We start from the raw sequence: 23,767 nt of genomic DNA, 5'->3' as shown, positions 1-23,767 counted from the left end.
GATAGAAATGTGGCTTCAATAATCCTTTTCCTACAGAGTATGGGGAAGCTGGCTTTATTCCTATATAGGCAGCCAATCTTTTGACGGAGTTTTACAACGAGGTTATTTATGTGATGTTTGAAATTAAGCTTGTCGTCCAGCCATATACCAAGGTATTTGTATTCTGTGACTTTTTCTATTGATGATCCATTGGTGGTGGTGATAAGGAGATTGGAGTGGTCTATGTGTTTGGATTTGGAGAAGATCATGAATTTGGTTTTATTGTCGTTAAGTGTTAGTTTAAGACTGGTAAAGGAGTGTTGTAGGGAGTTAAAGGAGAGTTGTAATTGTTCTATGGCCAATACAGGGGAGTCAGCGGTACAGTATAAAATTGTGTCGTCAGCATAGAGATGGATTTGACAGCCACATAGTGAGGAAACAATATCATTAATATATATAGTGAACAGGACAGGGCCTAGAATGGATCCCTGTGGTACGCCGGATTTAACCGGCAGGAAATCAGACTGCCCACCTCCCAACTTCACACATTGACGTCTGCCACACAGATAATTTGCGAACCAACTGCAGGCGTTCTTATCAAAGCCTGAGACGAGTAGTCTATCTAAGAGTAGGGAGTGGTGTACAGTGTCAAATGCTTTGGCAAGGTCAATAAAAATAGCTGCAGCATGTTTGTTTTTGTCTAAACCAGTAATTAAATGATCCAGGACTAGGGTAACAGCTGATGTAGTGCTATGATTTGCTCTAAAGCCAGATTGATGTGGACTTAAAATTGACTGTTGTGTGAGGAATGGTTTTAGTTGGTTATTTACAATGGATTCCAGGATTTTTGAGAGACAGGGCAGTTTTGAAATTGGCCGATAATTATTGGGATCATTACGGTCACCACCTTTGTGGAGTGGGACTACGTAAGCTGTTTTCCAGACACTGGGCACTATTCCTGATGACATAGATAAATTAAATATAAAAGCAATATGATCCGCAATAAAAGGTGCAGCTAATCTTAAAAAAAAGGGATCCAACTTATCCTCACCAACAGAGGATTTGATGTCAATGGCCTGCAGCGCTTCCAGGACAACATTAGTGGAGACAGGCTGAATAGAGAACTGTGACCCAGGGCTAACTGTATGTATACTGTCATTGTTCGTGGGGACGGTTCCTGTGTGTCTGTCCTCGAAAAGGTGAGCAGTAGCAGCAAAATGTTGGTTGAATGCTGTACAGATTTCATTTGGTCCAGAAACCATAGAACCATCTATTTTCACACTTGGGGGGAGAGGGGTGGTGGACTTTTTATTTCCAACAGCCTTCCAGAATTTGGTTGGATCTGAGTAGGAGTCTGTAACTAAGTCCAGGTAGTAAGTAGATTTGGCCGCTCTTACTGCAGCTGTACATTTATTTCTTATGCATCTAAATGTTGTCCAATGTGTCTGGTCCCCAGTACGCCTGGCTAATAACCAGGCTTTATTCCTGTCCTTAAAGAGAGCTGACAGGTCTGGGGAGAACCAAGGGCTTAGCCTATTTTTTATTCTGACCTTTTTTAAGGGTGCATGTTTGTTGACAATGGGGAGAAAGGATTTTTGGAAATGTTCCAGAGCTAATTCAGTGTCTGGGATAGCTGAGGTGTAGTGGATATCACTATAAAATAAATCATTAAAAAATGCTTGTTCATTAAAATATTTAAAATTTCTCTTGGTGATTATTCGTGACTGTGTTCTTTTTTGTTTAGTGCTTCTGACACATGCTATTGGGCAGTGATCGCTGATGCCCTGTTCAAAAACACCAGCAGCAGTGATTTTATCCTCTCTGTTACAGAGAATCAAATCAATCAAAGTTGATCTGGTGATATCTTTTTTATTTGGTCTTGTACAGTCTTTAATTAATTGTGTTAAGTTAAGGTTATTGCATATATCTTTTAATTTGTCAGATACTGGAGCTTGCCAGTTCCAATTAAGATCACCTAAAACTAGGAGTTCTGTGCTTGAGAATTTAGCCATTAATTGAGCTAATTTATCTAGGGCAGAGGGGTCTGCAGAGGGAGGTCTGTACACACCTACTACTGTAATTGAGTCATTAGATCCTATATTTATTTTTAAAGCAAGGGTTTCAAGGCAAGATGGGATAGCAGTAGTATGCAATACTATGACAGGGAATTGGGTTTTTACATAAATGGCGACTCCACCTGCCCTTCCAGATCTGTCTTTCCTGAATAGGTTAAAACCACTCAGAGCTACCTCAGAGTCATTGGTAGACTTCTTCAACCAGGTTTCAGTTAGCACTAAAATGTCAGGGTCAGCCTGCTGAACTAATATTTTCAGGTGGTCTAACCTATCTGGGCAAAGTAAGCTTCTGATATTTAAGTGAAGAATCCCAAGCCCATTTCTGGATTTAAATGAGTGGGGGTTGTTAATAATATTTGGCATGGGCCGGGAATCAGGATGTTCAAGAGGTGTGGGGCATGGGGGGATTGATATTAGATTTAATGATACTACAGAACGTGTGAGGTATTTATTATTCAACCTGGGAGTGATCCTAACTGGAATATGTGTTGGACTTGGTACAGCAATTTGGGAGTGCAATTTTACCCCCGACCAGTGGGGGGTGTTGATGAGCTGAGGTGGAGAGCAGTGGTGAGCTGGTTGGCCTGAGGTGACCGGGGTAGAGCCAGTATGTCAACAGTGGACAGCGTGTTGAATGTTGTCTGCTAGAGCTTGAGAGCCCGAGAGATTGGGATGCAACCCGTCTCTTTTAAAAAAGGGCACGCGGTTCCAGAAGAGATTAAAATTATCAATGTAGCCTAGCTTGTGGACTCTACACACGGATTGTAGCCAGGTGTGGAGGTAGAGAATTCTACTGAAGCGGCCGCCTGCACCGCGGGGCAGTGGGGGGATGGGGCCAGAGAAGAGGGTTGGGATCCCGGATTGTTTAATGACTTCGAAGAGGGCTTCGAAGTCTTTTTTCGTTCTTTCTGACTCCTGCCGTGATGTTTCATTACAACCAATGTGGACTATCAGACGCTTAATGGTGGATGGGAGAGATGGTAACAACTCTTGGAGTGATTTCTGAACGATATTTACCGTGGCGCCAGGGAGGCAGATGGTGGTTGCATTAAAAAAACGCACATTTCTGATTATGGAGTCACCGATTATCAGTGTGGTGGGAGAAAAAAGTGGACGGGGGGGGTGAACGGTTCCAGAGGACGCCGGTGCCGGAGGCACTGCACCAGGACAGGGGGTAGAAGATGGCTGAGTGGATCCAGTGGGCGTCGGTGCTGCTTTCTCAGCACCAGGCTTGAGGGGAGGGGGACCCCCGACCTGTCTGTTTACAGCTGATAGCAACATTCTTCGTCGAGCAGAGGGGGGCTGTTCCCTCTGCCTAGTACCTAGTTCACAGGTGGCCTGTGCAGCCGCTGGCACCGGCACGGAACCGAGTCTGGGGGACAGAATATGCACCTGAGAGCGGAGATCAGCGACCGGGGCGGACGGGTTGGACATCAATGCGGGGTCGGGGGGTGCATGGGAAGACGAGCCCCCCGATTCTGGCGACGCAGAGGGAATATTGTGCCCAGGGAGTGTGGGAAAGTCCTGTTCGCCCAGAATGGAGTATCTATTGGAAGTGGAGATCAGTGGGAGTGGGACCTGATGGTGAGATGTATTCGATGTATTGGAGCGATGACAGACTGTTGACCAGGGGACAGGAGTGGAACACGACTGAGGTCGGGCTCTGGGCCCAGCTCCGTCCAGGGCCCGCCAGTCAGACGGCACCCCCGGGACAGTGAGGTCCAGGTCGCGCGTCGCCCTAGTTGAGGCGACTGGACCTGTGCGCACCTCCATTGGGACAGTGAGGTCGAGGTCACGCACCGCCCGGGATGATACGGTAGGACCCATGCGTACTTCGGGGTCGGACGAGTCCATTCCTGGGGCTGAGGTGACGTCATCAGTACATAGAATATCAAAGATCGTCTCGTTGTCCTTGATTTGGTGTAGTATGGAAATCCTTCCCCGAAGTTCGTCCACTATCTGGGACAGGAGGTGGCAGCTGTCGCAGTTAGATGTCGAGGTAAGTGAGGCCATCATGGCGCTAAGGGAAAAAAAAGCTTTGACCAGTAAAAGTGTAACTGCAATGTAATTAGGTGATATAGCAGGCTAGGTGAGAAGTTGGCTGCCACGCAGCGGTGTAGCTCAGGAGACGTACCCGCAAGGGCTACACAACGGTAGCCCACAGCGAGGAGTAGACACAAAACATACAGCACAGGGGGTTCCGACCGGAACGAAACTCACCGGCAAAGGCCCAGAGACTGGGCCTATTGCGTTGAATCCGCCTAGTATGAATCAGTGCCGCGGTCTTCTTCTCGGTGGCTGGGGTGAAGTTCTCCGTGCTGCTAGACAGCTGTCAGCTGTCAGCCTAGCAGCCGGCTAGCGCCCGGTAGGCTAGCTGTCAAACTAGCCCCAGGGCTAATGCCGGTATCAGTCCAGACCGACACGGTCTGCACAAAACTACATAAAAAAGACTTGATCTGTGTATCCGATTGCCTAGATTAAAGTAAACAGATCAAACATGACTGGTAAAAAAGTGGCTAAAATTGTAGTTATAAAAAGGATTGATTTAAAATGAGCTGCCGACAGAGCAACATCGAACGTGCGCTCTGCTCTGCTCTGCTCTGCTCTGCTCTGCTCTGCTCTGCTCTGCTCTGCTCTACTACACATCCACTAGTCAAAGAACTACACATCCACTAGTTAAAGAACTACTGTACACATCCACTAGTTAAAGAACTACACATCCACTAGTTAAAGAACTACACATCCACTAGTTAAAGAACTACTGTACACATCCACTAGTTAAAGAACTACACATCCACTAGTTAAAGAACTACACATCCACTAGTTAAAGAACTACACATCCACTAGTTAAAGAACTACACATCCACTAGTTAAAGAACTACACATCCACTAGTTAAAGAACTACACAACCACTAGTTAAAGAACTACACATCCACTAGTTAAAGAACTACACATCCACTAGTTAAAGAACTATCCACTAGTTAAAGAACTACACATCTATCACAAGCTGCTTAAAGCCCCGGAAGACCTGCCGGAAATGGCCGGAAGTGCTGCAAGGGCTTAGAAACATAGATACCTCATTGGCCGCTGCAGTTCATTGGAGCAACCTGTATCGTGGCCATTTAGGAGAAGGCAAGCTGCCACTCAAAGTGACTACTGACCAATCATAGCGTTCACAGCGGATTGACTACTGGCAAATCACAGTTGCCCTCATTTATCAACGGAGCGTATAAACCGGCTTATATTTTTCCATATATTCGGCCGTACACCAACGTCGAAGTCACATTTATCAACGAATCCTACACAGCCAATCCTGGCGTATATCAGGTCGGAGCTTTGATAAATCTCACGTCTGAAAACGAGCGTCATTTAAATAACACGCCCTTAAATATTCTCAAAACGCCCCGATTTTACGACATGAAGAAGAACCAGAATACGACCAAAGACATGAAAAGCCAATAAGAAAGAGTTTCCCCCGATCGCCTCGCCACACACGCACACACACACGTCTCTCTCTCACACACACACACACACACACACACACACACACACACACACACACACACACACACACACACGCCCGCCCAGCTGTGTTTTTCATGTAATCCGTACCGTAGCGGTACAATCTTTGTCAAGTAGGCTTGTAGCCTACATGAATGACATATTATGATACCAATCACATCGCCATGAATGGAATACGTTTGTATAGAAATTTATTTAACCCATACCGAGCAGTGCGCGTTCGAGTTACACTAAAATAAAGCCGTCATGTAGGCTATTCCCATTTCCCAGTGAGACTCGGACCGTCAGACGGGCGAGTCCCGTCAGGCTCCGCATTAATGAGAGATAGCCTGGAGAGAACATTAGGTAGGATGAAGCCCACGTCAGGATATATTGATAAATGCCGAAAGGTGCGGTGATCTCGCCGTACGCCCATTATTTGGGCTGCACCGCGTTGATAAATGAGGGCCAGTGCGTCTTTTCCTGGACTTGTCAGAATCTAGCCGAGCCTTCTAATGCAGTGGTTCTCAACCAGTGGTCCGGGGACCACCAGTGGTCCTGACCTTGAGGGGCTTCCAGAGGGTCCCCAGCTAAATGCTGGAGAGTTGATAACCAAATGGAACCTTATAGATCTATAGATCTTTAACTCTTGAGTATAAAATGCTACACCCTCAAGAGGTAAGTTATTGTTAAATATCTGCATTACTTACTTTACAAGAAGTCTCCACAATTCCGAGTATGGAGTTTTCCAAGTTCCTGCGTGGCTGCCTCTTAAAGGGTTATGAGCTGGTTTACTAAAAGACCCGCCCCACTTGCCTCTGATTGGCCTACCAAACGTCCCCTTCTGTGACACAAATGGAAACTTGCCTTCTCTAAAATGGCGCCCGAAACACAGACGCCTCAGAGCCGGAAGAAGTGTCTACCTTATATGTCTATGCTTGTGACCAGCTCGCTCAACTTGTCGTGCATGTGTGGAGGCATCTTCAGACAGGAAGTTGCAAAGAAACCATAAACGTCTCACACAGGAAGATGCACAAAAAACACACGTCTCAGACGGCCGTGGGCGATGAATGATTTATGTGTTTTACCCGTGCAGACGTTGCAGATTACAGACTGTTTGAATGACAGAATGTGTTCAGAATGACATTCACTGATTCAGACTGGGTGCATTATGCATCCTGCACACGTTACAAAACAACACACATTATCCATAAGACCAGCGCTTTACCCATGGTGCTGAGAGGGAGACAGACAGTGTAGGAGAGACAGACAATAGGGCAGCTGAGAGAGAGACAGTGTAGGAGAGACAGACAGTAGGACAGCTGAGAGAGAGACAGTGTAGGAGAGACAGACAGTAGGACAGCTGAGAGAGAGACAGTGTAGGAGAGACAGACAGTAGGACAGCTGAGAGAGAGACAGTGTAGGAGAGACAGACAGTAGGACAGCTGAGAGACAGACAGTGTAGGAGACAGACAGTAGGACAGCTGAGAGAGAGACAGTGTAGGAGAGACAGACAGTAGGACAGCTGAGAGACAGACAGTGTAGGAGACAGACAGTAGGACAGCTGAGAGAGAGACAGTGTAGGAGACAGACAGTAGGACAGCTGAGAGAGAGACAGTGTAGGAGAGACAGACAGTAGGACAGCTGAGAGACAGACAGTGTAGGAGAGACAGACAGTAGGACAGCTGAGAGAGAGACAGTGTAGGAGAGACAGACAGTAGGACAGCTGAGAGACAGACAGTAGGACAGCTGAGAGACAGACAGTAGGACAGCTGAGAGACAGACAGTAGGACAGCTGAGAGACAGACAGTAGGACAGCTGAGAGACAGACAGTGTAGGAGAGACAGACAGTAGGACAGCTGAGAGAGAGACAGTGTAGGAGAGACAGACAGTAGGACAGCTGAGAGAGAGACAGTGTAGGAGAGACAGACAGTAGGACAGCTGAGAGAGAGACAGTGTAGGAGAGACAGACAGTAGGACAGCTGAGAGAGAGACAGTGTAGGAGAGACAGACAGTAGGACAGCTGAGAGACAGACAGTGTAGGAGAGACAGACAATAGGGCAGCTGAGAGACAGACAGTGTAGGAGAGACAGACAGTAGGACAGCTGAGAGACAGACAGTAGGACAGCTGAGAGACAGACAGTAGGACAGCTGAGAGACAGACAGTAGGACAGCTGAGAGAGAGACAGTGTAGGAGAGACAGACAGTAGGACAGCTGAGAGAGAGACAGTGTAGGAGAGACAGACAGTAGGACAGCTGAGAGAGAGACAGTGTAGGAGAGACAGACAGTAGGACAGCTGAGAGACAGACAGTGTAGGAGAGACAGACAATAGGGCAGCTGAGAGAGAGACAGTGTAGGAGAGACAGACAGTAGGACAGCTGAGAGAGAGACAGTGTAGGAGAGACAGACAGTAGGACAGCTGAGAGACAGACAGTGTAGGAGAGACAGACAGTAGGACAGCTGAGAGACAGACAGTGTAGGAGAGACAGACAGTAGGACAGCTGAGAGACAGACAGTAGGACAGCTGAGAGACAGACAGTAGGACAGCTGAGAGACAGACAGTAGGACAGCTGAGAGACAGACAGTGTAGGAGAGACAGACAGTAGGACAGCTGAGAGACAGACAGTGTAGGAGAGACAGACAGTAGGACAGCTGAGAGACAGACAGTGTAGGAGAGACAGACAGTAGGACAGCTGAGAGAGAGACAGTGTAGGAGAGACAGACAGTAGGACAGCTGAGAGACAGACAGTGTAGGAGACAGACAGTAGGACAGCTGAGAGACAGACAGTGTAGGAGACAGACAGTAGGACAGCTGAGAGACAGACAGTGTAGGAGACAGACAGTAGGACAGCTGAGAGACAGACAGTGTAGGAGAGACAGACAGTAGGACAGCTGAGAGAGAGACAGTGTAGGAGAGACAGACAGTAGGACAGCTGAGAGAGAGACAGTGTAGGAGAGACAGACAGTAGGACAGCTGAGAGACAGACAGTAGGACAGCTGAGAGACAGACAGTAGGACAGCTGAGAGAGAGACAATGTAGGAGAGACAGACAGTAGGACAGCTGAGAGACAGACAGTGTAGGAGAGACAGACAGTAGGACAGCTGAGAGAGAGACAGTGTAGGAGAGACAGACAGTAGGACAGCTGAGAGACAGACAGTGTAGGAGAGACAGACAGTAGGACAGCTGAGAGAGAGACAGTGTAGGAGAGACAGACAGTAGGACAGCTGAGAGACAGACAGTAGGACAGCTGAGAGACAGACAGTAGGACAGCTGAGAGACAGACAGTAGGACAGCTGAGAGACAGACAGTAGGACAGCTGAGAGACAGACAGTGTAGGAGAGACAGACAGTAGGACAGCTGAGAGAGAGACAGTGTAGGAGAGACAGACAGTAGGACAGCTGAGAGACAGACAGTAGGACAGCTGAGAGACAGACAGTAGGACAGCTGAGAGACAGACAGTAGGACAGCTGAGAGACAGACAGTAGGACAGCTGAGAGACAGACAGTAGGACAGCTGAGAGAGAGACAGTGTAGTAGAGACAGACAGTAGGACAGCTGAGAGAGAGACAGTGTAGGAGAGACAGACAGACAGTAGGACAGCTGAGAGAGAGACAGTGTAGGAGAGACAGACAGTAGGACAGCTGAGGTCATAACATTCAGATACATGGAGTATCAGGTGTAGTTCCTGTGGGGCCCAGGCACCGGCTTCGAATGCTATCAATGCATTGAATGGGCGAGTAGGCGACATACTGACCTACCCGCCATTTATCAGACCATTCATTGGGTGTAATCAGTAGATACTGATCTACCTGGAGGCAGAGCAGTCCCTACAACATCATTTACCATTCTGTGCCCATTGGTACATAACTTGGGCGGCACTGAGTAGGCTCAAGCGAACATCAAACGTTCGGGACAGCAACTCGCTGGCTTTAGCTCACTCGGTGGTGCTTCACGTGGCTCCAGTTCGCTTGAGACTGTGCTCCTCGGTCATGGTCCAAAACTAGACGTTATATAAGTCATCTCTGTCGGTAGGTCAGTATGTCCTGATTACACCCAATGAATGGTCTGATAAATGGCGGGTAGGTCAGTATGTCGCCTACTTAGACCATTCAATGTCCTTATAAAACGTGATAATGTCCCATTCAGTGCATTGATAGCATCCGAATGGGCTGGTCCAGGGGTACAAAGGTCTTCAATTTGAATTGATTTTTAAAACAGTATTTTATTTTGATGCCAATACTTGTGTACTTTTGTAACAGTTACATCACTCTACACTGTCTTCTCACATCTAGAGAGACACATCCTATGTGAGAATGTTGTAGAATACAGCTCAGCAAAGCTCCAGACCCTGTGTTGATATAAAACAGCATTAAAATCAGTCACACATCCAAGTATACAATCTAACCTAGACTTCCAGGTTAGATCAGTGAGACGTCAGATGGTTTTCATGTTTTTGAAGTTGACTTTGAGGAAGTTAAACCACATCCTCACATGAACTCACTCAGTTCAGATCAGCTGCGTCCTTTCTTTCAACGTCTGTTCTGCACATGAAGGTAAAAATCAGCATGTAGATTCACCATGAGGATACTGGTAGGAGTCACTTATGTGACTTTAGAAATACAACAGTTATATTCTTATATAAAAAAGTGTGTGTGTGTGTGTGTGTGTGTGTGTGTGTGTGTGTGTGTGTGTGTGTGTGTGTGTGTGTGTGTGTGTGTGTGTGTGTGTGTGTGTGTGTGTGTGTGTGTGTGTGTGTGTGTGTGTGTGTGTGCAAAAAGGGAAACCTTAGTGAGTCCCACAGGGGAAATTTAGTTTCAGCTTAACCCAGTTGATGGCTGCTCAGATGTACAGTTTGATTGATTGATTGAAATTTTTATTAGGCAAAAGAATGTAAAACAACACAGTTACATTTATAATACTTTTGTCTAAAAGGTCCAACCAAAAAAGTCCTTGCGGACTTGTTTCCGTTGGGGTCCTTGAGTTAATTTCATAGACATATATAGTAGCAACCAAACAGTTCAAAAATCAACATGAAATACAGATAATACAGAAAAAATACCACTATGTACAAAAAAAAAAGCATTTAAAAAACAGTAACAGTAAACAGTAACTGTACAACACACTGTCTGGCTATTGTATAACTCACTGCACTATATACACCATAACTAGTGTTGAGCATGGGGGGGTTGAGCATGTAACATGTGATTTAATGTAAACTAATCTCTCAAGAACAGATTCTGCTCTGCGTTTGAATCTGTCGGTAGCCGTGTTGACAAACCGTGCGCATTGGCTACAAGTGGGCGTGCTATCAGATCAGGATGCAGGCCGCGCTTTACCCAATCAAAGGGCGGGATTTACGCGTGTGCCGTTCTTTCCCCACTAGAAACAAACCGAAACTCATTTAACAATAGCGTCCTCGAAGCAGACAAAACCACGGAAAGTTTTAACTTGCTCTTTCATCATAGAAACAAGTGGGCTTATAACCAAAACCATCCATGTTCTCTGGGAGAAGTGGTGTTAGTGTTCCGTGGAGAAATATTGTTAGTGGGAATGAAAACTTAGTCGCACCACCAGAAGTGAAAGGCTGAAGGCAGACCAAAACCCTGGTTTCCTTGCGCACGGGTGCTTTGTTCAGCTCCTCCCAGAGCCAAGTGAATAAGTAAAAAACAGCAGAGGGGCGCTGTTTTTCCTTTTTATTTGGCGATGGGTTCCCAGATTGATGTAAACACTGCAGTAGAACATGGCTACTTAACCATTTCACGACTGGTGAGATCTACAGCAATGTGCAGCTTTTATTATTATATGGACCCATGGAGTCACCACCTCACACCAATGAAATGTATTGTTGTACCTGATGTTGCACCCAGTGTAACATAGGGCTGTACCCAAACGTTCGAAGGTTCGGACCTTCGTTCGTTATGTCGGCATTCGAATCTTAATTAATGAGTTCGAACCTCCGCTTTAAAAAAATATATATATATATTTTTTTTTTAAATCTCAAAATATATATCAGAATGTGATATATATCAGAATATCACAGTATAATGTTGTGTTTACAATAATTTGAAAGTCATGAAAGTCACGCACGCACGCACAGTAGAGATGCGCGGATGGCCTCTCACGTCACCCAAATCCGCATGTACAAATTAATTATCCGCCCGTTATCCAACCGCAATAATTATATTATCCAATTTAAATATCCGCACCAACCGTATTTCCCGTTTGTCAAAATATTATTATTTTCTGGTATTCCCCGTTAGTTTTATTATTAGTTGCGATGCGATCACAAAATGCATTGATTTAGCCTATGGAATGTCGGTGCGTCTTTTTTCTTTTTTTAAAAAACGGTGCTGCGCTGAACATACAGACTCTGTGCGGCATCCAACATACATGCGGCATCCAACATACAGAGCGCACTGCTCTGCTGCCAGCGGCACCGGTTTAAAAAGAAAAGAAAAAAGACGCACCGACATTCCATAGGCTAAATCAATGCATTTTGTGATCGATTTGCACAGAGGCTGCTCTACACACTCACACAGACACAAGCACGCAGAGATTTAGCTATTTTATGGATAGATATATTAGATGTCATTCATTTATTTACCGCAATATTTCACCCGCGGTTTATCCGATATTAATTAATAATTATATTTGATTGACCCGAATCTACCCAAACCGCAGTTAACTTCGGCAACCGCGGCTAAAACTAGTGTTCTTGGCACACAACATGAAGAGAGTATAGCAGAGGTGAGGGCCGACTCGGTCGGCAAGACTTTTTTTTTGGTTCGTCACGAGACGAGAGTGAGACATTTTATTTTAAAAGTCGTTGTTTGTTAACTGTTTCAAGCTGCCACGCCCTGCCATACTTATGTTTTATAGTTGTTGTTTAATGTAACTAACAGCCCTGTGCAGAATATTGTCTGTCGTATTGTTAGATATTGGCCAAAAAGAGAGCGAGTTGTCTGGAGAGAAAAAAAAAGACACTGTGACAACTAATGCGCCTGTTTTATTTTTCTGTTACATGAATGAAGGCTTTCAAGGGAGGCTATTGATCAACATTGCTTGTACTGTCTGGTAACGAACGACTTCAGCAATAAATCCTAAACTTTAGGAAATATCTTGTCTTGTTTGATCCTTAAATCCTTTCAATACATTATGGGCATTATGAAACTTTTTTTTAAACCAATAGACTATGCAATGTCGGCTCTATAATGAATTGCAGCTTGGTTAAAGGCACGTTCGTTTAATTAATTAAATAAACACGATCGTTCGAACGAACGTCCTTCGATGGTTCGAAAGTCGAACCATCGTTGTATTCATTAATTCATAAATAAAACGATGGTTCGACTTTCGAACCATCGTTGTATTAATTAATTAATAAATAAAACGATGGTTCGACGTTTTGTTAATTAATTGATTAAAAACGATGGTTCGACGTTCGAACCACCGTTTCATTAATTAAATAATTAAATACGATGGTTCGAACGTCCGTTCGAAATTCCTCGCGGAAGTTCGAATCCTAAAAACAGGGTTTGGGTACAGCCCTAGCGTAACACTGTCCCTGCATTCCAAGTCTGATTCACTCTGAAACTAGTTTTAACTAAAAAAGGCTTTTGGCCAACCTGCATGTAACAGCTGAAATCAGCTGAAATCAATAATCGGTATTCCGATACTAACCTGTGGGCCGCATTAAGTGAAGGTAGGCATGTGGCCCCCGGGCCGCTAGTTGCCCATGTGTATGGTGTAAAAGTAATGGGACAGCACTTTGAAGATGAGTCCTTTATTCATGACACTTTGCATCACTTTAAAAACTCGTACTGTCCTTATTCATTGCTTTAAATAATGTGAATTATTATAATATAACCAGATAAAATGTCCCTTTCTTAGTTGTATTATGGATACGTTAATTCTTTTTTCCTCTATGGATCAATAAATGTAATGTAAATGTGAATCAACAGATGACAGAGTGAAGAAGTGACCAGGAGGGAGCTGTGTTGTCCTCAGTGGAGATCCTCAACACAAAGACACAGACCTGTCCAGGTGAGGAAGACAAAACATAATTATTACCAGCAGCTCAGATTCTGAATTCTCATTTCCAGTGATATTGTTGAAACGTAGTGAATTGTTTTAACAGAGACAGTGAGTGACCACACACCACTACCAAACACATGATTGTGTAAAATACATACATTACATATTCCTAAATCATTCTGTATCATAAACAGACGAACAACAACAAAAGCTCAGTTTGTTGATGCTACATGAGTGACAATGGCCCCAACTATTTAACATACCCCTCCTAGAGGTAGAACCAAACACAACTATTTAACATACCCCTCCTAGAGGTAGAACCAAACACAACTATTTAACATACCCCTCCTAGAGGTAGAACCAAACACAACTATTTAACATACCCCTCCTAGAGGTAGAACCAAACACAACTATTTAACATACCCCTCCTAGAGGTAGAACCAAACACAACTATTTAACATACCACTCCTGGAGGTAGAACCAAACACAACTATTTAACATACCCCTCCTAGAGGTAGAACCAAACACAACTATTTAACATATCCCTCCTAGAGGTAGAACCAAACACAACTATTTAACATACCCCTCCTAGAGGTAGAACCAAACACAACTATTTAACATACCCCTCCTAGAGGTAGAACCAAACACAACTATTTAACATACCCCTCCTAGAGGTAGAACCAAACACAACTATTTAACATACCACTCCTGGAGGTAGAACCAAACACAACTATTTAACATACCCCTCCTAGAGGTAGAACCAAACACAACTATTTAACATACCCCTCCTAGAGGTAGAACCAAACACAACTATTTAACATACCACTCCTGGAGGTAGAACCAAACACAACTATTTAACATACCCCTCCTAGAGGTAGAACCAAACACAACTATTTAACATACCCCTCCTAGAGGTAGAACCAAACACAACTATTTAACATACCCCTCCTAGAGGTAGAACCAAACACAACTATTTAACATACCACTCCTGGAGGTAGAACCAAACACAACTATTTAACATACCACTCCTGGAGGTAGAACCAAACACAACTATTTAACATACCCCTCCTGGAGGTAGAACCAAACAACTATTTAACATACCCCTCCGGGAGGTAGAACCAAACACACATGTTTTATTGACAAAGTGTTGAAATGGTGAATATTGTCATACACCCACAAACATAAAGGCTGGTCGTATGGGGGGTGAGGCATTTAAACTCACAACTTTGTATAGTTAGAATGTAATTATCTTCATTGAAATAGGACTTCATACCTACAATAGGCGTAATTATAAAATCTGAATATCTTTGTATAATACTTTGTGGTGACTCTGCCATAGATTGTTGAAAAGGTGGATCTGCTGAATCCAGCAATACCAACTGTGTAACCTTCCTGCTCAAATCTGACTGATTTACAACTTTCCTGGATCATTATAATTATGTTTTAATCTGATTGCTTCAAGACCTTATGATTCCCTCCCCATTAGGCATGTGAACATATCACCATTTTCACTGTATTTTCAGTCGTTTATTCAACTTTGTTACACCCTTAGTGTTAAGTGTTAAGACCATATTATTCATCCAGGAGATGGAAAGCGTACGCACATGCATGCACACGCACAAACACACACACACACACACACACACACACACACACACACACACACACACACACACACACACACACACACACACACACACACACACTCTGACCATGACCAGCAGCCCAGTTGTTGTGCACTTTACAGAAGCGAAATCTACCCTTTGAATGTGCACTATTTCCCCCGTTTTTAAGCTTACACCCGATGGATGCTTTGAGCACTTCCGTGGATAGCCGAGTCCCACAATGCAGCGTGAACTGAGCCCGAGCCAACCCGATCAGCCGACATTAAAAAATCCATCGCATAAATATTGTAGCCCCCAAAACAGCTCAAAACATCGCCTTTGTGGCAGGGAATTTACTTGTAAGGTTTTTTAGGATAGTACAGTATGTAGTTGTACATGTGGTCAATTCACCATGACAGAGCCTATTTTAAAATATGCCATGACGTTGGAGGATTCAAAGAACCGGGAGCTTAGTGACGCTCCTGACTGTATCCGTCAAACAGCAACCTGTTGTGGGATTCTCCTTTTCAAACGTCCCCTGACTCCCCCGCTCCGACGATGCTCTGTTGTAACTTTATGACATTCATGACTGAGATATGATTTGTTGTGGCTATAATCTATGACGAGTAAAAATATATGATGTCATCACCAGTCAATTTGATTCACCTTAGTGGCACCTGATTGTCCTCCTACATAAACGACGTGTGTGTGTGTGTGTGTGTGTGTGTGTGTGTGTGTGTGTGTGTGTGTGTGTGTGTGTGTGTGTGTGTGTGTGTGTGTGTGTGTGTGTGTGTGTGTGTGTGTGTGTGTGTGTGTGTGTGTGTGTGTGTGTGTGTGTGTGTGTGTGTGTGTGTGTGTGTGTGCGCCCGCGCGAGCGGTCTTCGTAACAACGGCCGCCTTTTTCTCGGTCCCCCGCTGTGGTGTTCCATACTGTAGCATCCAGATAAATTTGGAAAACCTGTGAGCAACTCGGGAGGGTTCAGATTGGACCTTTGAACCCTCACACTAGACAATGTTTATGCCCGAGGTTCACTCCCGATCTAGGCTGGGGTTCAATAGAGTAGCCGTGTAATTTTCCTGGCTTCAAGGTGTGTGTGTGTGAGAGAGAGAGAGTTTGGAATGCCTAACTTTGTTTTATCTTTTCCTATTTGAGTCTGTTACTTGATGTGGTTAGTGTGATTGTGTTTATTAAGCAGCTCAAATAAAAAACATATATTTTTTAATGTGTTCTAACATTGAATAGGTAAAGATAAAGTAACCGTGATGATGTTATTTTAAAGGGTCTTCAGTTCTACCTGCTGTTCCGCCTGTCCATGTGATTCATAAAACCCAGAATGGACCAATCACCTTCACCTTCATCAGCTCCACACACACAGGTACATCATTTATATTGTTTATTCACAATTTTAATATTCTGTATCTTATAATTATCTGTGTGGATTTGTGTGGAGAAAAGAACATCTTTGTGTTCTATACGGTCATCTTTAATTCATTGTTTAAATTTGGTCATTATTGGAAAAAAATACAATCAGCTGTGTTGAAGCCAAGGTGTCCGTTTAATTGACAGATAAATAAAATGATCACCGGACACATTGGCCGGCTGCCTTGCTCCACTATATTATTATAATTATTTGTACAATTATTATTATTAGGCTATTTGGATATTAAATAAAGTAAAACAAACTAAACATTACTATACCTCCATTTTCAACAATTAAAATAATATCTCAATTTTTTAATGAGCAAACTGGCAAATCATCAGTGTGTCTTTCTTCTGACGGGCCTTCCTGCTCAGCTCCTCGTAATAAACACAACACACACAGATACACACACAGATACACACAGAGACTCACACAGATACACACACAGAGACTCACACAGGGCCTGTTGCCTGCTATATGCTTCGTCGTACCACGATGCATTGCGGTTAACAGAGCCGATCTACAAGCTCACAATGCGTTGCAGCCACGCCGCTTGTGGTCTTGTATATCGCCTATGCTAGCCGCGCAACACTATTGTGCAACAAAGTATAGACCACACTTACGCTGGCTGCTCAGTGGTCTGAAACAGAGACTTTCCTTGTAACTTTGTGCAAAATGAATGAATTTACGAACTACATATAGTGCAAGTCGTGAGATCAACATAAAGGTGGAGCATTGATCATAATATCGCAGTGCTACAATGAAGTGCACAGCGAGCCAAGCTGTCATCTTCCAGTATCTACTGTGTATGTAGGCTACTCATATCGCTGGTGCAGCTCAAAAGTTGTACACCGACCACTTCGGTCTGCCACCTCGGGGCGACTGATTGCCTCGTCACTCAAGGGTCCTTCTGGCCGATCCACACGGTCACGACTCTTTTCTGTTCTGGCCCCACAGTGGTGGAATGAACTTCCCACTGATGTCAGGACAGCAGAGTCACTGCCCATATTTCGCCGCAGGCTGAAAACTCACCTCTTCAGGAAACACTACCCTTCCTCTCTGCCTGACCTACTTGTTGTTAACTAGTTGTACGAACGCTTGTTTTCTATTGCTGTATTGTTTATTGGAGTATTGGATTGTTTATTGGATCTTGTTTAGTCGATTCACTTATTTGTTTTAGCTCATGCTCATTTGATTTAGCTATTTTGTCTCATCTGTTTAAGGAAATAGGTAGCTGATATATTGCACTTTTACCTTAGCGCTAGGTATACTCTTGGTTGCTTGTTTTTGCAGATAATGCACTTAAGACTTCTGGTGATTAGTAGTTTTCGTTCCCTACCTATGTTGAATGCACTTATTGTAAGTCGCTTTGGATAAAAGCGTCTGCTAAATGACTGTAATGTAATGTAATGTAATGTACAACATGTGACAGAATGACAGCATTCTCATTGCAATGAGCGAGTTGCGACTTTGGAACCGACGTGGATATAATTTGCCTACAAGCACAGTGACACGGTGACATGGAGAGAGCGTTTTGGAAAGTGATGGAAGAACACAGACGCACTGTGCTACGCAGCTGTAGCACTAGTTGGGTGGTGCTCACTCACGTAAACACACAATTTAACACCTGGCTGGAATAATAAAATGTTGTCGTTCACGTTGGCTGGCCAGAAAAATGTCTGTCGAAAACCCTGATGGCATCTTTCCATGGGGGCAGTGTTGCTGCTTGGAGCGTAAACACAAACTCAACACAGTTGCAGAACCCATGTTCAGGTGTCAGTCACTCACCTGTGACGTGGGGGCGCTACCCACACGTTTAGCTGTGTTGCTCATTCCACGAATGCCCGATCCTTACAAGCTGTACCTCGTTGTAAAGGTGACTAATCAACGATAATAATGATATCAAACACAATAACAAATGCTATTATTGAAGGGAAGAAATAATCGACAGCTGTTAAGTTTCCGAACCTTTTGTGCGCAGTTTATAAATCAATTTGGGAGTCCTTTTGCCCGGCACAGCGCGCCCGGAAAAAGTGTCCTCCTTTCTGAGGTGTTGCTGGTGGCCACCCTAGCCTCTTGTTGTTATTTAGCTTTTGAAAATATTAGCGCGCAAATATTAGCGCGCAAATATTAGCGCACGCTCTCTCTCTCTCTCCACCTTGCACGCTCAAACCCAACGGTGTGGAAACAGTGCGGTGGTGGTGGGGGCTGTTTGAGGTTTAGTTTAGTTTAGTTTAGTTTAGTTTACTCAGCAATGGCAGGGTTAGGGTGCACGTGGCAGGCGGTACACACCTTGACAGACTGCAAAACAAGAACCAGAAGCGAGGTGAACCCGCCTGCCTCCCTCCCCAACGAACTGAACACTTTCTACGGCCGGTTCGAGATCAGCTCCAACCGCGGCAGCCAAGCGGGGCCATCAGCAGCACCAGCAGAGGAGAACCCTCCTCTAACCATCTCGGAGAGACAAGTGCGTACAGCCTTCGCACGGGTCAACATCAACAAGGCAGCCGGACCTGATGGGATCCCAGGACGGGTCCTTAAGGCATGTGCAGACCAGCTGGCGGGTGTCTTTGCTGATATCTTTAACCTCTCCCTCTCCCAGGCTGTGGTCCCTGCAGGGTTCAAAATGTCAACCATTGTGCCCATTCCCAAAAAGGCCAGAGTGACATGCCTGAATGACTGGAGACCTGTCGCTCTCACCCCGATCGTCAGCAAATGCTTCGAGAAACTGGTGAGGGAATACATCAGCTCCACGCTACCTGCCTCGCTGGATCCGTGGCAGTATGCATACCGCAAAAACAGATCCACCGACGACGCTATTGCCATGGCTCTCCACACCGTCCTCTCGCACATGGACAACAAGCTGCTGAAGGACAAATATGTACGTATGCTGTTTGTGGACTACAGCTCAGCATTCAACACCATTGTCCCAGCAATACTTGACAAAAAGCTCAGAGACCTAGGGCTACACCCAAGCATGTGCGACTGGATACAGGACTTCTTGTCCAACCGACATCAGGTGGTGAGAATGGGCAGCATCACATCTGACCCCCTGACCCTCAACACCGGAGCACCCCAGGGATGCGTGCTGAGCCCTCTCCTCTACTCCCTGTACACGTATGACTGCATAGCCACACATGTCTCCAACACCATCATAAAGTACGCGGAGACACGACAGTGATAGGCCGAATCGTCAACAACGACGAGTCTGACTATAGAGAGGAGATCAACTCACTGGCACTCTGGTGCCGGGAGAACAACCTCGCTCTTAACGTCGACAAGACCAAAGAACTGATCGTGGACTTCAGGAGGCCGCGGAGAGACCATGCGCCCATCCTCATCGATGGTGCTGCAGTGGAAAGGGTCAGCGAGTTCAAGTTCCTCCGAGTACACATCGAGGAGGACCTAAAATGGGAGACGCAGACCACACACGTGAAGAAAAAGGCTCAGCAGCGACTGTACTGGCTCCGCCGCCTGAAGAAGCTCGGAGTAGGACAGCGCATCCTCAGGCTGTATTACAACAGCTCGGTTGAAGGCGTGTCACGGTCTGGTATGGGAACTGCACTGCCCGAGAAAAGATCAGCCTACAGCGAGTAGTGTGATCGGCAGAGCGAATAATGGATAGCGAGCTCCTAGCGCTCCAGGATCTGTACAAAAAGCGGTGCGTGGTCAAAGCCAAGCGCATCATCAAGGACAAGCACCACCCAAGTCACAAACTGTTCAAAACCCTACAACGACCGCGGCCGGGCAAGGGGACCTACCTCAGTATCAAGAGTTCCACCACCAGGTTCTGGAGTAGTTTTAATCCGGCTGCTGTCAGAATGCTGAATGAGGCATGAGCCTTGTTCAGCAGCCTGACAACAGGCGGTACTGCCCAGCTGGTCGCAGAGTTTTCTGGCTCTTCCTGAACACACCTGTGGATTATACCAAGGACAAATGACTTGGACTTAGCTCCCCCTCGGACATACCTGTGGACTACACCAGGTACAAATGACTTTTTTTTGCTGCTCTCCCTCATGGAGCTACTTGCAGATTATTGCGAACGCAGCGGAAGGAGGCGCGCCGAAGGCGCAAGTGGAGCTTACTATGAAACCGTGCTCGGCTTGTGTGTGTCTCTCTGTGTGCAGCCGCGCTCTCATTGGCGCGCGCCCCCATGTGACTCACGTGGGTGCACTGCCTGTAAGCAGCCGCCAGAGTGCGCCAGAGTGCAGGAATTCAGACAATGCTCTGATTAAAATGCACAACAGCCTGCCACACACACACACACACACACACACACACACACACACACACACACACACACACACACACACACACACACAGTAAATGTTCTCTCCCCATCACGGTGAAATAACACGGATTACAAGTCCGTAAATACACAATATTTTCGAGCTGCGTTCGCTTCCAGCGCTCGCGCGTCTTACTTGTACCAGGGTCAGTCCACCTTTAGGTGGACACGCACTGACCTTTTGCACCTTAATCCCATGTATAACGCACTGACTTTTTGTATTTTTTTTTCTTTTTTTATTGTGCTCTTTTCTCTCTAAGCACCTTAACGTCCATAAGTATATCATGCACAGTATACATACATTGCTGCTATGTTCAGGCACCTTAGTTTGTTTCTTATCTCAGGTACTCTGTAAATATGTAGATAACTTGTTTGGCCTTCTGTTGTTCTCTTGTTTGATCTCCTTCCCACTTACCCTATGGTATATTGGTGCTTATTGCTTATATTTTATGACAGTGTGCAAGTAAAATCAGATAGAAGTACCTTGCTAAAGTCAGGATAATAATGTGTTGTAGACAGACAGTCTGCACTTTAGGGCTATTCAAGTGACCTGTTGTTTACTCAGATCCTGGCTAGCATCTGCTATTCAGGGACTCTGCCCTGGGGTGACATCTCCATTGTTTAGCTGCTAATCAGGTAGAGAGACAGTATGTCTACCATTTGATAATGTTCAAAGATCTTAATCAACAGGTGGGGATCACTGACCCCCACCCTACATGAACTGCCTGCATTCTAATGTGAGCTACAGTGTTTAAAAAGGGGAATGAAGTCTAACTCAGAATGGTCACACTCTCACACGCCGTGAGGCTGCTGGTGGGCTCCTGCCCCTGGTTCTTATGCTGTTGTTATGATGCTGTTGAATGCTGAATAAATGAACATGGACTTGGAAACCTTGACGTCTTCTTCTCCTCCATTTTATTACAAACTACAAGCCTGCTAAACGCAGTTTAATGCCTCATCATATACGACACCCCCCACCCCTCTTCTTCTTCTCCCTCCCCCCTCTTAATGGAAATTAACGTTGCGATGGGAATGATGTACAAAAACGAATTTCACCCACTTTTTTACCTTGTAAACCTGTGATGTGACAATAAAACTGATTCTGATTCTTAGTTGGGGACTGATCATATTTAGGCAGAACTGTAGTTTTCCCCCAAAATATACATTTTAATTGCCAGTGAAGAGGACATTGTGTGGGAGCCCTTCTACAACAAGGAAACAAGTCCCCTGGACTTTTTTTGTTATTATTTTGCTGTTTTACATTTTCTGTGGAATAAAGTATTCAATCAATCAATCAAAAACATTTGCATTAGTTTGAGTTTTCCTCTGATGCTGACCATGACCATGAATACTGGGGCTTTACTTCTATTATGTGAATCCTGCTCAACCTATGACATAGTTGTCTCAATCCTGTACATTTCATCCATCCATCCATCCACCCATCCATCCATCCACCCATCCGCCCGTCCGTCCGTCCGTCCGTCCGTCCGTCCGTCCACCCATCCCTGGATCTTATGGCATTCCCTAGCAAGCGAGGAGATATAATCCCTTATTTCTAAATCTTCAAATTTGTGTAATGTGGCTGCCTGTTTGAGAGGAAGAAACAATAGCTCAATGTTGGGTTAGACATAATAGCTTCCCATGTGTTTACAAACCTCATCAGCTCACACTGTTACATGAAGTATACATTTTGCATCAACAATACCAAATAAAATGTTGTATTAAAAATAATACTGTAACATTGTATCACTACAATGGGTGGTTATTGCTATATAACATCTAACAGTCGCAAAAAAATAAAAGTGAGGGTGGTGGATTCTAGGTTGAAAGCCACTGCTACCTGTAGCCAATACTAAAATACATAATGTTGTTCAAGCATGATCTGATTAAAATAGCATTTACCTTTTAAAGAATATTTTAAGACCAACTCACAAGTTCATAATCATAATACTAGACAATCCGATAATCTCCATCCTCCCCTCAGCCGTACCTCCCACAGCCAGTTCTCCATAAAAGTCAGAGGTTCTTTACTCTGGAATACACACATACTTATTGCCAACTCCTCATCTTCACTCAGTAACTTTAAACATAGACTGAGGGCCAGCCTGATGAATCAAGCCTCTCCATCTACCATTTAACATAGCTTTCTGCACGCACACACACGCACGCACGCACGCACGCGCGCGCGCGACACACACACACACACACACACACACACTGACACACATGTGCAGACACGTACGCACACTCAATACACAGACACTCGCACCCACACATTCAACTGCACTCAAGGTATTTGTGTTTGTCGTGTCTTATGTTTGATTATTATGTTTAACTTGATTATTATGTTTAACTACTTGTTTATTATTTTTAAGTGAGAACCTTTATAAGCCCTTTATGGGTTTCCTTTTCTTACCTGCACTTATTTCTGCGTTGTTTTAATAATGTTACCTTTTGTTCTGTTTTTTTATTGTGCGAATGAATAAATCGAATAAATAAATCAAAACATGACTGTCCCAACAGGATGCTGATGATGCCTCGTCTTCAGAAGAAACTGATGCTGAAAAGGGTGAGTTTTTTTCTGTCTTGTTACAGATCTATACTTGACGTGAGGTAAATGTGAGGAGGTTGTTGGTTGTGTTTTCCTTTTGTTGTCCAGGGTGTATATCCTCAATATCATATTCCCAAACATATAAATGTACCAGTTGTTATAGAGCCGTGGTAAGATCAAATGTAGAGTTAAGTAAAAATATGTTTATTTATTTTCAATAAATAATGTAATCGAAAAGAAGAATGTCCGGCACACCCAACCCTCATATGATTTATATCAGCAGTGCCATAGAGTGAATGTATGTCACAGCACAATC

At 44.7% G+C, this 23,767-nt stretch overlaps 1 protein-coding gene across 1 annotated transcript in view; it reads left to right on the top strand.

Moving 5' to 3' along the window:
* The window catches only part of LOC308081567 (uncharacterized protein), an 85,890-nt gene that overhangs the window by 1,664 nt on the left and 60,459 nt on the right, over positions 1-23,767 (top strand). Inside the window, exons 2-4 of the mRNA XM_080457933.1 lie at positions 13,515-13,596; positions 16,472-16,567; positions 23,424-23,469. Of these exons, the coding sequence (XP_080314059.1) occupies positions 16,526-16,567; positions 23,424-23,469 (88 nt within the window). The 5' untranslated portion in view covers positions 13,515-13,596; positions 16,472-16,525. The remainder of the gene's footprint in view (positions 1-13,514; positions 13,597-16,471; positions 16,568-23,423; positions 23,470-23,767) is intronic.

Source organism: Gymnoscopelus braueri (assembly GCF_963280865.1).
Source record: "Gymnoscopelus braueri genome assembly, contig: SCAFFOLD_247, whole genome shotgun sequence".
Taxonomy (NCBI): domain Eukaryota; kingdom Metazoa; phylum Chordata; class Actinopteri; order Myctophiformes; family Myctophidae; genus Gymnoscopelus; species Gymnoscopelus braueri.
This window is presented reverse-complemented; position numbering and strand designations above follow the sequence as displayed.